We start from the raw sequence: 16,923 nt of genomic DNA, 5'->3' as shown, positions 1-16,923 counted from the left end.
TAGTAATGACAATTTATTAAAAAATTATTGTGCCAAGATTTGCTAAACATGAAAGTCCTTTAAAAACTATGTCCAACATGGGGCTTCCAGGTGGCTTAGTCAGTTAAGCATCTGATTCCTGATTTCAGCTTGGGTCATGATACCGGGGTCATGTGATTGGCCCGCGTCCGGCTCCATGCTCAGCGTGGAGCTTCCTTGGGATTCTCCCCCCAACCCCCACCCCTCATTGCCTCTCCCCTCTAAGAAAAACTATCCCTAAGTTAGTTGGCATCTTAATTAAAACATATACAGTAGTTAGTTGGTATTTAATAAAAACATACCTGGGAATAATAGTAATATAGATTGCCACGCATTTCTAACAAACTGGACTCAGAATACTATAGCTGGAGCTGTTTCTTCTGAGCCAAATTGGTAATTTAAAAATCAAAACAATAACTCATTCCATTTGAATAGTTTTTATATAATTGTTTTGATATAGGTTGCACATATGGTCCTGACACAATCACAATGTTGATACACTTGGTTGAATCTCACAGATGAAGAGGTGATGTAAAATCAGTGGAGGTGTGCAAGACCACTCAGATGAAAACAGGCAGGATTCAGACTTATGCCATGTGTGAACACTATTGTTTTTAATTTTTTAAACTCGGGATGGCCAGTCTTCTAGACTGTTCTTTCATTATGTTGTGATGCTTCTTTTTAGGCACTTAAAAATCTGATTTGTTTAAAATAGTACCTTGAATGTGAACTTGTGACTTACCTATTCTCAATTACATCACTCTTGTCTAAATATACTTGTTGATTACTTTTATTCACCGTTTTCAATTCGCTTAGTGAGTTGTCCATCTCCCTGGTCTGGTTCTTTTCTCAGAATTGAACTGCGTGATGGTATTGAGTCATGGAACTTGACGNTTAAAAATCTGATTTGTTTAAAATAGTACCTTGAATGTGAACTTGTGACTTACCTATTCTCAATTACATCACTCTTGTCTAAATATACTTGTTGATTACTGTTATTCACCGTTTTCAATTCGCTTAGTTGAGTTGTCCATCTCCCTGGTCTGGTTCCTTTCTCAGAATTGAACTGCGTGATGGTATTGAGTCACGGAACTTGACAGGCATATAGTACAGTGCTTAGAGCATAGTGGGTATATAATGTGTTTGAGGATAATCAATTACTATGATAATACTAGGTTCTCATGTGGATTTTAGTCCCCAAAAGTCACCTCTGAAAGCCCCTACATGGGGTGCCTGGGTGACTCAATTGGTTAAGAGTTGACTTTGGCTCAGGTCATACATAACCTTGCGGTTTGTGAGTTTGAGCCCCACTTTGGGCTCTATACTGACAGCTCAGATCCTGGAGCCTGCTTTGGATTCTGTATCTTCCTCTCTCTTCACTCCTCCCCCCACTTGCAATTTGTCTCTCTCTAAAATAAACATTAAAAAAAAAAATCCCCCAAAACCTGATCCTACAGTTTAGACATAACTTCCACTAGGTGGCAGCAACATTACATAGGAGGTCTTAAACCAGTAGTCCTCTGTGCAGATGATTTGCTAATATAGTTGGAACCATGTTAATATAGTTAATATAGTTGTTAATATCAGTTGTAATCATGCTGTTTGGGTTCTTAGAGGTCTTCCACTTTAGTATTTTGTTTTAGAGGAGAAAACTGAGGCCCAGAGAGGTTTAAGAACCTAATCTCCCACATCAGAATAGGAATTGGAACTCAGGTTCTGTAACTTACGGTTTATCACTTTCCTCTTACATATATGACCTCTAAAGCCTCTAAATTTACTCTTATCTTGTACTTATATTTCTTTGGAATATATGGTGAAAAGATTTTAGATCTATAAAAGGTTGATGTTTTTAGTCCTCAGCAGTAGAGGAAATACAAACCGAGATAACTTTTCAAACTCGTTTGAGAATCGAGATTGTGTTTTACTGTCACACACCTCTGGATTTTTCTCTGGGATTTAAAGGACTTAATTCCTTTAAAACAATTAGAATAACCTCATTAAAATAGATATGCTAAAATGTTAAATAAACATGAGAGCAAATCATATTTTAGGAGAAGCTTTCAGCAAACAAAGTCTAAGATGTGTAGAGTCCTAGTGAGAGAAATTTTGAGTTGACTCTCAAAGAATTGCCTCCAAAGATTTGTAATTCTATATGAAATTTATGTTCTTGTACATGCTATTTGCTTTCATACTTTTGGTGTTAGCTTAAACTTCTGCTTTAAATTCTTAAATGTAATCATAGATGAAGTCTGATATTTTAAAGTAAGGGTAATAAGAGTCTATGGTTACAGCCAAGTGAATTTAATAAAACAAATTTCTTCCTTCTTAACTTTCTTATAGAATAGGTTGGCAAATAATAGAATGTCCCCACTCTACATTTTCCTATCAAATGTAGACATTGTTTAGAATTTGCTCTTATTCTTGAGTTCTCAGTCTTGCTTTGTAAATAATCATTATCACTATAATCAGAGTTACCATGACAGGTGAAATCTGCTACTATCTTCTATTATTAGCTTTTGTAATCCCAATAAAATATATTGATCATAATTAGGGATTTACCTTCTAAATTATCCCAGATCTTAATTCAGTATCAAAACACTTTCATAGTTGGGCTTGACTCTCCCAGCCTCAGGCTCTCCTGGGCCAGTATATCCCCAGTCCTCGCCTAAAATGCTCCTCTTAATAAAGAACTTCTTTAGGACACCTGGGTGGCTCAGTCAGTTGAGTGTCTTGACTCTTGGTTTTGGCTCAAGTTATGCTTTTGCAGGTCGTGAGTTTGAGTCCTGCATCTAGCTCTGCATTGATGCAGAGCCTGCTTGGGATTCTCTCTCTCTCCCTCTCTCTCTGACTTCCTCCCTTGCTCATTCTTTCTCTCTCTTTCAAAATAAATAGATAGACTTAAAATTTTTTAAATTAAGAACTTCCTTACCTTGTCTCCTTTGCAGTCTATTTTTGGAGTCACTTGCCTCTTTTTCTTTCAGTGATCTCAGCTGCTAAATTTGTTCCCCTAAATTCAGCATATTACCTTGTGTCAAGAATCTCAGTAATTATATTCTTTCACATAGAAGATATTTTTGTCATTTAATTAATTTTTATTCTCAGACTAAGTTTGCTGACTTGATCTCCATGAAACAGATTAACTCCTTTTAATAAACTTTATCCCCATACAAAAGTTTCAAAAATCAGGAAATGAGTTTCTCAAAATTTTAGATTTTCAGAGCTTGAGGGGTCTTTGGAAAATGAGCCCAATTTACTCAGGCCTGGAGAGGTGGGAGGAGGGGTTAACTGACCTGCCCACAACCACATATCTAGGTCATGGCAGTGCTGGGAGTAGCACCCAAAATATTAAAGGGTAAAGAAACTGTTTTCATCACAATAAAATGCCAAATAGATATGAAAGAGCTCTTGGCCATGACCCTGGAGACAGAGTTAATGATGTCATTACTCAACATTCATTGAGTAATTTCTATTCATCAGCATTGTGCTAAGACCTACCTAGCTGCATTGCATTTCATTATCACAACAACCCTTTGAGATTGGTATAATGATTATTACACCAGTGTTACAAGGAAGGAAACGGATATTTCAGAGATTTAAAAAATGTGTGCATGTTTATACAGATAAAATGGCAGAGCCAGAATTTGAGCCCAACTCTCTTGTGTGTGGTTTACTTCCAATGAAGGGTCTCAAAGTGGAAGGTTGCCCAACAATGCAAAAGGAAGTCTTCTGGACCCAGATACCCAGATCACGGAAAGCTCAGAGGAGAATAAGGCAGGGAGCTGTAAATAAGACTCTGGCAATGGGTGGTTGTCCCTGTCACCATTACCTCAGGGAACAATTAGTGCTCAGAAACGTTTGGTTCTAATGATTGCTGGGCTTTTACTTTGGATGTAGGTGTGAGTGACAGGGCAGCCATGTGGAGGTAAAGTGTGGCTATCCCTGCCCATTAAAATAATGAACTCCCTAAGGCCATTTTGAAGACTTGGTAATAAAGGAGCCAGGATTCCAGAAGCAGATATTACTATTTGCATGAGGCCAAACCACAAAAAATTGACTGAACCAGAAACCAGGCATAGAGAAGTGGGAAATGCAGATGAACTGAAGTTTATAAAAAATGTTAGTGGAACAAAGCAACCAATAATTCTTCTGTACGATGAGATCTCAAGACACTTCTGCCTGAAGTAATTCAGTAAGTCAAGCTCCTTCCCTCCCAACCTCATTCATCCAAAAAATGACAATTATATTTTACAGCTTATTCCACATTTTATCTGTAAGTCTACACTTCCAGGTAGGATTAAATGAGTTAATATAAATCAGTCCTTTGAACAGTGCCTAGTACTCAATAAGCCTTTAATAAGTGTTTGTGATTGTATTATATATTGCATATTATAATTGTGCACTCATTATAAGCTAAACACTCTGTGAAAGCTCTGTAGATAAACAGAGGAAAAAATCCATTCATTCAACAAATATTTACTGTGCCAATGTCCCAAACACTGTTCTAGATCAGTGATAGGATAAATCAATAACTAGATCAATAAACAGAACTTCTGGCCTGCCTTTAAGAAGCTTACATTCTGACAGGGAATATTTCACTAAGATAAGAAACACAGGGGCACCTGAATGGCTCAGTTGAGCATCTGACTCTTGATTTCACCTCAGGTCATGATCTCAGAATTGTAGGATCGAGTCTCGCATCAGGCTCTGTGGTGAGTATGGATTCTCTCTCTCTCTGCCCCTTTCCTCTGCTTGAGCTCTCTCTCTCTCTCTCAAATAATAATAATAAAAAAGATGAGAAACACTAAATTCATGTTATTTTCTCCTTGGGAGCTTCGTAGATTAATATCAGAGTGAAGAGCAGTCTTGGCTCTTCTTGGTTTTGGCTACTTAATCAGTGACTGATCGTGGGGAGATTTTAAATTTTAGAAAACACAAAGCTAGGAGTAGTATGTATTCATTTTAACAACTTAACTGGCACACCTTTAACATATATAAATTGTATATATTTAAGGTGTTTTTATGTATATGTATATGTTGTGAAAAGATCACCACACTCAAACTAAATAGCTTATCCATCACCTCTACATAGTCACCCTTTGTGTGTGTGTGTCTATATGTGTGTGTCTGTGTTGAGACTTAAGATCTATCCTCTTAGAAAACTTCAAATATACATTATAGTAATGACAGCTATTGTCAGCATGCTATTCATTAGATCTCCAGAACTTATCCTGAATAACTGAAACTTCGCAACCTTCAGCCAACATTTCCTCATCCCCTCCCCCCAACCACCCCAGCCTCTGGCAATCATTATTCTACCCTTTACTTTTATGAGTTTGAATTTTTAGATTTCACATATGATAGCATTCAGAATTTATCTTTCTGTGTTCGGCTTTTTTCACTTACCAAGAGGTCATCCAGGTTCATCTATGTTATTGCAAATGACAAGATTTCCTACTTTTTACAGCTGAATAATATTCCATTCTCTCCTTCTCTTTTATCTATTTATCTATCATCATCATCATCATCACTACTACCACCATCATGATCATCTACCTCAAGTTTTTTTTACCCATTCATCTATTAATAGACATTGAGGTTCTTTCCATATCGTGACTATTGTGAATAAGGCTGCAATAAACATATAAGTGAACTATCTCTTCAAGATACTGACTTCATTTTCTTTGGATACATATCTAAATGAAGAATTGTGGAATCATACAGTAGTTTTATTTTTAATTTTTTGAGGAATCTCCATAGTGTTTGTCATAATGATTATATCAATTTACATTCCCACCAACAGTGCACAACACTTTTCTCTATATCTTCACCAAGACTTACCTTTTACCTTTTTAATAATAGACACCCTAACAGATGTGAGGTGATGACTCATTACGGTTTGATTTGCATTTCCCTGATGATTAGCAATGTTGACCACCTCTTCATGTAGAACAACTTGAAATATGATGAATGATAAACACTATCAGATAGTTGCAGTTGGTTGCAAACATGTATGGGCAGTCAAGTTCTATAAAATGCTAAAATAGCAGCAACTTTAATTCTAGCCCTGAGTCTTTCCCAGAGTACTTCTGCTTTCTTGCACCCATCTATCTTTCCTCATTTTGATCTTATATCAGTACCAGTTTGTCTTTCTTTAAGAAATTTTTAAATTTTTTTTTTTTAATTTATTTCTGAGAGAGATAGAGACAGCATGAGCAGGGGAGGGTCAGAGAGAAAGGGAGACACAGAATCTGAAGCAGGCCCCAGGCTCTGAGCTAGCTGTCAGCACAGAGCCTGACATAGGACATGAGATCATGACTTGAGCCGAAGTCGGACGCTCAACTGACTGAGCCACCCAGGTGCCCTCAGTTTGTCTTTCTTAATGTAAAATGCATATGGGCATCCCTCATGTTTTAAAAATTATAATCTGGTCTGGCCTGATGACATCACAATTGTCCCAGGCCTATCCTTAAATATTGTCCTTGAATATGTAATGAACTCTCTCCAGCTTTTCTTGCTCAGAAAATACTGGTTTCTGCTTGCTCTTGACCACCATGGCTCATTCCATTTCAGTTAGCCTTCATGTTGTTCCATCATCCCCCTAACCATGGAGGTATTATTCATGGCCCTTCTGTCCCATAATGGTGTTGATCATGTTCATCCAAACTTTGATCATTTTATGCAGTGATCTGTATAAAAACTTATATAATTAGAAAAAAGTTTCTAGTTTTAAGTATATATATATATATCCATTCTTTTAGGTAATAAAACCAAGAGGAACAGTATACATACACATTATATATATATACATACACATTATGTGTATATATGTATATATTATGTATACATATATGTATATATACATTATGTATGTATATTATGTATGTATATAGTATGTATATCTATATTGTGTGTATATATGTAAATATATGTGCATATATGTATATGTATATTGTGTACATATATGTGTGTATATATGTGTGTGTGTATATATATATATATAAAATGTGTATGTGTACTGTTCCTCTTGGTTTTATTACCTAAAAGAATGGATTGTTTTTTATTATGGGTTAGATTTGCTGCCTCAAAATGAAATATGTCAAATATAATATGTTTGCTCCTTTTTCAGATTCTTATACTAAAGATATCTAAAATATAAGAAATCCTAACTTTATTATTAATCTGGGTTTATATTTTCTAGTCAGAAAGTCTAAAAAGCCATAAGAAATTCAAGTCCAAAGGAACGTTGAGACTCATCTGATTCATCCTGCCCATTTTTCAGTTGAGAAAATGTGGACCTGGAGAAGTGAAGTCGCTTTTCCACAGCCCTTCAGGAGTCAGGAATGGCCCAGGAGATCCTGAGGCTAGGAGGGTCAAGCCCAACTAACTATGAAAGTGTTTTGATACTGAAATAACATCTGGGATAATTTAGAAGGTAAACCCCTAATTTTGATCAATACATTTTCTTGGGATTAGAAAAGCTGATAATGTAGGATAGTAATAGATTTAATCTGTGATGACAACTCTGATTACAGTGATGAAAGTGTTTAGTCTCCATTAGATGGATTCTCTTCTAATCAACAAGATATATAGCATACAGATTTTAAATAGTGCCAAGAGATTATCATGGGCAGACTTCCTCCAAGAAGGTTGCTCAGCAGGTGGTTGTGATGTTAACTTGATGTTAATGGTTTATATCATCTTCCAGGAAATATGCACTTATATAATAACAAACAGAATATAACTGATCACAGGATTGTTTCTTTCCTTTCTGTAGGAAGCAGGTCTATGGCTGTAGGAAGGAATAACACAATTGTGACAAAATTCATCCTCCTGGGATTTTCGGACCACCCTCAAATGAAGATTTTCCTTTTCGTGTTATTTCTGGGGATTTACCTCCTGACCCTAGTCTGGAACCTGAGCCTCATTGCCCTCATCAGGATGGACCCTCACTTACACACACCCATGTACTTCTTCCTCAGTAACTTATCTTTCCTAGATATCGGCTATGTGTCCTCCACGACTCCCAAGATGCTCTCTGACATCATCACAGGACAGAAAACCATTTCCTTTGTTGGCTGTGCCACGCAGTACTTTGTGTTCTGTGGAATGGGGCTGAGTGAATGCTTTCTTTTGGCAGCCATGGCCTATGACCGCTATGCTGCAATCTGCAACCCATTGCTCTACACAGTCCTCATATCCCATGCACTTTGTTTAAAGATGGTGGCTGGGGCCTATGTGGGTGGATTCCTAAGTTCTTTGATTGAAACATACTCTGTCTATCAGCATGATTTCTGTGGGCCCAACATGATTGACCACTTCTTCTGTGACCTTCCACCAGTTCTGGTTCTGTCGTGCTCTGATACCTTTACCAGCCAGGTGGTGAACTTCATTGTGGGTGTTGTTGTTGGAATGGCTTCTGTCCTGGTGATACTCATCTCTTATGGTTACATTGTTGCTGCTGTCCTGAAGATCCGCTCAGCTACAGGTAGGACCAAAGCCTTCAGCACCTGTGCCTCTCACCTGACTGCTGTGACTCTCTTCTATGGTTCTGGTCTCTTTGTGTACATGCGACCTCGTTCTAGCTACTCCCTCAATCGGGACAAGGTGGTGTCCATATTCTATGCTCTGATGATCCCTATGGTAAATCCTATCATCTATAGTTTTAGGAATAAGGAGATTAAAGATGCCATGAGGAAAGCTATGCAAAAGGATCATGTGCTTTCTTATGGGCCTTCGTTTTTCTGACCCTGAGGTAATGTTTTCAAAGAAGCTGTGAGCTGAACTAACAGTGCAGATTTTCATGCAGTTTTGGACTAGTTGATCTACACAATGGTTTGCGTTGACTAGACTTTTCCCCCCCTTTCCAATATTTCCCCAACTAGTTTACTTATTAGTCATTGAAAAATAGTTTGGCCACTATTGGTTTCTAAAATGAATAGCATCACATAAACCAATATTATAAACACTAAGTTTAGCAGAAAACTTCACCATGACAAAGGGAAAGACATTGTGTCTGTAGGAGGAAAGTACTGAGCAAAATGTTAGCCCAGCATTCAGGATGGTGATTCTTAAGGTAAGATGGGACATATAGCATAATAACCTGAGAAGGGAGATACTTTTTCTAAAAACAGTTGCTTTTCTCTCTTATGAGGCTCTAACATGCTTCTTTTATAGCACATGGGCACCACAAGGCAGACACCCTCTCTTCTTTGAGAATCACAGCTGTTGTAATCCACTGTGACTGAAGGTGGTCACTGTGGTGACCCACTGTGGTGGTCACTGACCCTTTCGATATATTAAGGCAGGAAAGAGATCTCTAATCAGGGATTTAATGATTGAACATTTCTTAGGAACCTACAGATGAGGAGCATACGTTCAATTGGGGTGAAAAGTTCTGTTTTCACCGATTTTGTGATAAGTCCTAAAATGGAATTTAGCCAAGGAATTGAAGAGAGTGATTTTTCTCTTCATGTTTTCTCAGAACTTGTTATGTGTCCTTAAACCAGCAGTAAACAACTGGCATACATTTACTCAACTGTGGCTGCCCTTGGTTGGCCGTAAATAAGTAAAATATCTACCTGTGTATACTTGGGTTCTCTGTGCCTTAGTTCCTTATGTGTAAAATAAGAATAATAATAGTAATTATCTCATAGGCTTATTGTGAAGAATTACATGACTCAGTATATACAAGCACTTAGAATAGTAGTGATGGATAGCAAATGCTCAAGGGGTGATTATTATTATTATTATTATTCTATAATAATATTTATTTATCTCCATTTGAGCCAAAGAAATGGGAATAGAATAGAGTAAAACATGTGATATTTGTGATAGCTTTAATGCATTGGAAATTGAGTCTGCAGAGACCAGGTGAAAGTGGTTAAGAGTATTCATTAGGCATTCTTAAAACAGCAGATCTGCAATTATTAATCTTGTGTCTGCCACTTTGTAGGTAGGTGGACTTACACAAGTTATTTACCAACTCCATTTTTCTCATCTGTAAAATGAAGATAACAATGGTACCTGCCTCATGAAAGTGATTCAACAATTAAGTGAAGCACATGCATGAAAAGAGCTTAGCTTAGTGCCTGGTTTTATGGTAATACTTAATAAATGTTAGTTCATATTACTAGTCAATTTTGTATAAATCAAGAGAAATTCAGGTTAATGTGCTAAAAAGAAGCAAATTAGGTACCTTGGGGATATCTACTCAAATTGGGACATAATAGTCTCAGAAAAAAACGCATGCCCATGCTTCTCATCTCTGCTACTCTTTTGCATAGAGGAAGCAGTCTTTAGGCAAGTAGAAGGAACTCAAGTTCATAGAAGTGGCCTTGCATGGAAATGCTACCATTGAGCCACCTCTTATCAGCTACCTGGACACCTTGCCTTTCCTTTTAGCTAGTTTTTCCCTCCACATTTCCTTACCTGTACCCCACTTTACTGAGCTCTTATCTTTCAATTTACCTTTGGTAGCTTATCTTAAATTCTCCTCATGCCAAAAGTCATTGGAACAAAACAAACAAACAAACAAATAATGGAAAATATGCCTCATGTTTTGGATTTACATGGAGCTGTCACTGGTCTATTATCATGCCTAAATTCTTTTGATGAACACAGATTCTGAATGTAAGATATTGAGAAAAATATCTCTTGTTCAGCTACATACATGTTTTGTGCCAGTCAACATTTTCTCCCTGCATTGAGAAGATATAATGTACTTTTGCGTTTTCCATACTACCGAAAAAAAAGTAATGCTCATTAATAACTGTTAAATATAGTGCATAAGATGGGATTTGGTCATGAGACTTGAATAAAGCAAAAATGACCTGAGTTTATAGTAAACCACCTGTTAAATAAAACTTCCTAAATAAGTGCATTTATTTTGGGGCATATACATAGACATACATTAAATGATATTTTTGGCAGTGAAAGTATCAGGTGTTCTATAGCTCTTTGAAACAAGACAAGGTAGGGCTGTCCTGGGGTGGCAGGAAGCTAGCTGGCTGGAGATGGATTCACTTGAGTAAAATTACAGAATCCAGGGTGTGCTCTCCTCTTCGCAACCTCTGAGGACCTCTTCCAGATGGACCGAAGTTACCAAGCTCAGAATAGCTAAGCACATAAACCAGATGACATTTTGAGTTTTCCATGGAAGAACAAAATTGCCAAACTTGTACTTGTTGAGTGGCACAATTCTGTCTTGCTGAGGAAACCACATGGGAAAAGAAGTCTATTTGGAGAGAAAGTGGGCAATGTGTGTCAGCACCTGGTCTGTCCAACAACAGGGTCCAGATAGGCTGAAGTGCTGAGCCAGGGCACTGACCCTTTCTCTCCCCAAGAATTCATCTTCCTCTCTTCTAATCAATATGTCCACACATTGGTGTAAGAAAAATTGTGTCTCTAAATACCTCGGTCATTTATTTATTTATTTACAAACCAATTTTATTATTAATTTTCAAATGTTTATTTATTTTTGAGAGAGAGAGAGAGACAGAGCACAAGCAGGGGAGGTGCAGGGAGAGAGAGGGACAGAGCCTGTGTCAGCACAGAGCCTGATGTGGGGCTTGAGCTTACCAACCTTGAGATCATAACCTGAGCCAAAGTCACTTATCTGACTGAGCCACTCAGGTGTCCCCATTTTATTTATTATGATTTGATTTTGTGGTTTAATTTTTAGGGTTTTCAGAAACCTGATTATAGTCCACATGTACCACCTATATTCCCCTAATTTTTTTTTTTTTGGTAGGTATATATGATTACAGTCTCTCCCAGCATCCCTCTTTTACTCACAAACTTAGGGATTAGTGACTGATGCATTAAATGTGTTCTGGTGAGATTTTAACTTTTTTCCCTAAAGATTAATGTCTTATGTTTCTAGTCATAAACCTAGAGAAACCTAGGGCTTGCCTAATTCTGTGATCACCACACAAATAACAAAACACTTGTAATTCACTTCCCTGTGCCCAGATAACTGATTTGGATCCTTCTGACCTATGCTTGATCAGGGAGAGCCTAAATGTCTTGCACATATGAGGCTATACCGTGTATTCCACCATTCTCCCATCACCTTGATCTATGACCACCTTCCTTGAATTCTTGGTGGGTCTCCTTGTCTGCAACACCTCCTACATAACAGAAAGAGAAACCAACTGTTTATATGTGACCTTTGCTGCTTCTATTCCATTCTCTTCTCATGCTTTCCTTTCCCCTTCTAATGCTGGCTAAGACTTCTTATGTGCAATAGTCATTATGGATCTGGCCAGTGATGAGATTCCCCACCTGAAATAGCCAGCAGGCTCTTGCAATCATGACTTGGAACTTTTATCAAATGGATGTAGCAGTGTCTCCCTTCAGTGTTGCTAGACTGGATGGAAGACAAACCATCCATTTTGGTGAGACCACACTCTAGAAATAGGCATCTTGGACCCATGGAGACTTAACGGGAAAAGAGACTTCATCTCTCAAAACTTTCTGAAATAAGTCATAATGGTCTTAAGCGTCAATATAAATAGAAAAACTGGCATGTGTAAAGTATCACATTGATACTATATGGAATATTCTTGTTCTAATAAAACCTCTTTCTTATGCAAAGGAAGGCTGGGTGGTTTTCATCTTAAGAAATGCTTAAGAAATGAAATTATTGATGCACCTGCACCAGGAGGAGGAAGTCCCTATATGAGACATTCATTGAAACTCAGTTCATTTTCTAACAACCCAAAGCTAAGGAAGTAGTCTGGCAGGGATCCTCTCACCCTTCAACTTGACCCTCAGTCTAGAATACAATTAGAAATAAGATCTGGGGCTGAGCAGCAGCTGGGAGTTGTTCATGAGCCTTATCAAAAAGAGGTGAGTTCTGAGAAGTCCTGCACTTCAGGGGACTTGCCTATCCAATTTTTCCTTTACTCATTCCATGTCTCTTGTCACAGATACTCTTTATAGTTTGCTGTATTATCTATACTGTCAGGTCTGAATGCCGCATTTTTCTTGCAGTCCCTTTTTACCAGAGGTAAACCAGAAGGTTTAACACTTTTGGTGTCTGTGGCTTTCAGATCTCTGAAGGTTCTGGAATTGTTTTTCAATACTTACCACCTCTGGCAGTTTTTCAACAGAAGGCCATGCATGATATTTTCCTGCATTAGCCAGTTGAGCACCTTTGATGAAGATGCTAGCCTTCTTAACTCATTTGGTTTACTTTTATTTTACAATTACAATGAAGCATAACTCAGTATCACTTTTTTATCCTTTTGGTATTCAGCATGAGTCTTTTTTAAAATTTATCTTTGAATTTTTAAATGAAATATACTCGACCTATAACATTGTGTTAAGGTATACAATATATTGATTTGATACATTTACATATTGTGATATGGTTGCCATTGTAGCAGAGTTAGCACTTCTATCACATCACATAGTTATTATTTCTTATTTTTGGTTGGTATAATTTCTTAAAATGTTTATTTATATCTGAGAGAGAAAGAGAGACAGAACGTGAGTGGAGGAGGGGCAGAGAGAAAGACACAGTATCTGAGGCAGATTCCAGGCTATGAGCTGTCAGCACAGAGCCTGATACAGGGCTCAAACTCACAACCTATAAGATTATGATCTGAGCTGAAGTTGGACACTCCACCAATTGAGCCACCTAGATGTCCCTGGTTGGGATAATTTAAGATCTAGTCTCTTAGCAAGTTTGATGAATATAATACATTGTTGTTGCCTATATTCACTATATTTTGCATTAGACCCCTAAGATTTATTTACTACTAGTTGCAGGTTTGTACTCTTAAAACACATCTTATTCCTGGGGCACCTGGGTGGCCAGTCGGTTAAGCATCTGACTTTGGCCCAGGTTATGATCTCACAGTCTGTGAGTTTGAGCCATGCATCCTGCTCTGTGCTAACAGCTGGGAGCCTGGAGTCTTGATCAGATTCTGTGTCTCCTTCTCTCTCTGCCCTTCCCCCATTTGCGCCTCTGTCTCTGTCTCTCTCTCTCTCAAAAGTAAATAAACATAAAAGAACCCCATCTTTTTCCTTTATTGTTCAGCCCTGACAATCATATTTTTACTCTCTGTTTATTAGTTTGGCTTTTTAAGATGCCACCTGTAAATGCTATCATGCATATTTGTCTTTCTGCCTGACTAATCTCACTTAGTATAATGTCCTCAGGGGCCATCCATTTTGTCTCAAATGGAAGAGTTTCCTGCTTACTCATGGCTAAATAATATTCTTGTGTGCGTGTATCACATATATCGCATTTTATCTATTCATCCATTGATGCATACTCAGGTTATTAGGATATCTTGGCTATTGTGAATAATGCCACAAGAAACATGAGAGTGCAAATATCTCTTTCATATTCAGTTTTCATTTCCTTTGGGTGTATACCCAGTAGTGGAATCACTGGATTGTATGGTATTTCTATTTTTAATTTTCTGAGGAACCTCCACACTGCTTTCCACAGTGGTTGCACTAATTTACATTACCACCAACAGTGTAGAAAGGTTCCTTTTTCTCCACATCCTCACCTACNAGCTATTGTTGAGAGTGTTGCTATGAACATTGGGGTACATGTGCTCCTATGCATCAGCAATCCTGTATCCCTTAAAAATAGTTAAAATTTTTTAACATTTATTCATTTTTGAGAGTGAGAGTGTGTGAGTGGGGGAGGAGCAGAGAGAGAGGGAGACACAGAATCCGAAGCAGGCTCCAGGTTCTGAGCTGTCAGCACAGAGCCCAATACGGGGCTCAAGCTCATGGACAGCCAGATCATGACCTGAGGTGGTCAGATGCCCAAGATCATGACCTGAGCTGAAGTCATATGCTTGACTCACTGAGCCATGCAGGCACCCCTCTCTTGCCTTCTTGATTATGGCCATTCTAATAGGTGAGAGGTATTGTGGTATTAACCTGCATTTCCCTGATGGTTAGTGATGTTGAGCATCTTTTCATGTAGCTGTTAGCCATTTGGATGTTTTCAGTATGCGTCCTTAGAACTGAGTTTGATATTTCTCTACCCTCATGGGGTAAACTTTCACTTGCAGGAGTTGTTAGAGGGGTTTATTGTAGAACCGAGAGGGATCTCAATTCAATCTTTCTGTGACCTTGTCTGCCAGTTTGGGTTCCAAAGAGGCAGGGGAAGATTGCCCCCCTTCCACACCCTACCATCTTGGCATCTATCATTTATCTTAACAGGATCCTCAGTATTCCAGTGTGTGAACAATGCCTGGCACATTGTACGTACTTAATGTTTGTCTAAAGAATTAACCTTAGTGTTTTGTACAAATCTTAATATTTTGGTTCTTTCTTTCCCAGCCCCACTGCATTTCGTTGCCTTTGGGAGTCTTACCGCATTTTAATTTGGGGAGAGGCATTCCTAGACTTCTCTGGGACTTTAAATTTGGCTTACCACGAAAGGATGGGAGCGGATTTCCACTTAGCTCCTTAGAGTAGCGCCCTCCTACGGTCTCAGCTCAGGCTTTGACTTCTGGCCACTCTTACCCAATTTTAACTGTGCATTTGCATTCAATGCAGATTTTATTCTTAAGATTAAACCACATTAACTATTCGTAGCCCACTCCTTCGAACTCGAGCCATTGCAGCAGACACACCCGGGGAGCAGCCGGCCACCTCTCCTGCCACAGACCCGAGTTCCAGCACTGCCAACGGAGGGGCGCCACACGGCCAGTCGCGTGCCAGTGCTGAGGAGCTCTCCAGTGCGCCAGGCCGGCCTCCAGGGCCTCGACTTCTCGGCCTCCGCCATCACTCCGGAGCACGCCAAGCCCATGCCGCCCCGCTGCACCACGATGATGTCGATTCTCCCAGTTCACGAGGTCCACCCTGTCCTTCCGAGTCAGCTTCTGCAGGCCCTCAAGGGTGACTCTGGCCCCAGAGGGCCTCAGCACCGCGCGAGGCGTGGCGTCGCTCCGGCCGTCGCGGGTCCCAGTGCACCCTCAGCGCTCACTGCACCTGACGAACCCCACGCGGTCCACGTCGAACGGCGTGAAGCGCATGCGCGTCAGGTCTGACATGCGCACTGGCTTCTCCGACGTGGGGTTTGTGCACAGCGCGTGTGTGGGCTTCCCCCGGTGGGTGGCCTTAGCCCCTGGGATCTACCACGGAATCCAGTCAGCGCTTTGTCCTTGTCCTTGCCTGCGGGGCCAGCACTGGGCTCTTGTCAGGAATCTTCTGGGCCGTTCCCGGGACAGCCTTGGGCGTGAAGCGTTCCTTTTAGAGGAAGGCCGCACCTGGTTCTGTTCAGCGGCTGCGCAGCTCCTCCTGGCCCTCAGGCTGGTCTGTCTCCCAGCCGCTTCTCGAGCGCCTTCATCCGCCGGGCAATCTCCTCCTTCGGAGTGAAGGGTACCCCGGGATCGCCTCACGCTTGTACACGAAGCCATCTGGAGTGACCATGGGCCATGGCTGCGCTGCGGAGAGTTGTGGCTGCAGCCGCAGGCCTGGATGGCATCCCGGCTCCTTTTGGATGCTCTGGTCCTGTTGCCTGCGGCCAGTGTCTCTTCTCCTGGCAGGTGTAGACGGCCCCGCCAGGTGTAGACGGCCCCGCCGTGCGGATCTTGCCTGGCAGTGTCATCCTCACAGACCGCACCCTGTTCCTTTGCAGCTGCTTCAGTTGCGCTGGTATTTTGGTTCTTAAGTCCAAGTTGTTATTCAGCACTGTAAGGATTTAACAAAAACTAAGAGGAATAATTCATATGGCAGGTAAGTTCTCGGTAGAGTGCTTTTGAGGGAAATGTGGTTATCGTGACTATTTAATTTTAGTCACATTGTTACATTGTAACAACATATATTTACTTATTTTTAAAGGATTTGGTCTTTTGTGGTGAAATTAATAATTGTGGTTCAGTAGGTCTTGTTTTACAGATCAATTAAAATGTAGTGAAATTGTTTATT

General features: G+C 39.7%; 1 protein-coding gene across 1 annotated transcript; it reads left to right on the top strand.

Moving 5' to 3' along the window:
- Positions 1-7,406: 7,406 nt before the first annotated feature.
- Positions 7,407-8,763, top strand: OR5A2 (olfactory receptor family 5 subfamily A member 2). Its single transcript, XM_077748871.1, has 2 exons — positions 7,407-7,450; positions 7,793-8,763. The coding sequence occupies exon 2, from the start codon at positions 7,804-7,806 to the stop codon at positions 8,761-8,763; it is 960 nt and encodes a 319-aa protein (XP_077604997.1). The 5' UTR covers positions 7,407-7,450; positions 7,793-7,803.
- The last annotated feature ends 8,160 nt before the right edge of the window (positions 8,764-16,923 follow it).

Source organism: Crocuta crocuta, unplaced genomic scaffold (genome assembly GCF_008692635.1).
Source record: "Crocuta crocuta isolate KB4526 unplaced genomic scaffold, BGI_CrCroc_1.0 scaffold323, whole genome shotgun sequence".
Lineage (NCBI taxonomy): Eukaryota > Metazoa > Chordata > Mammalia > Carnivora > Hyaenidae > Crocuta > Crocuta crocuta.
This window is presented reverse-complemented; position numbering and strand designations above follow the sequence as displayed.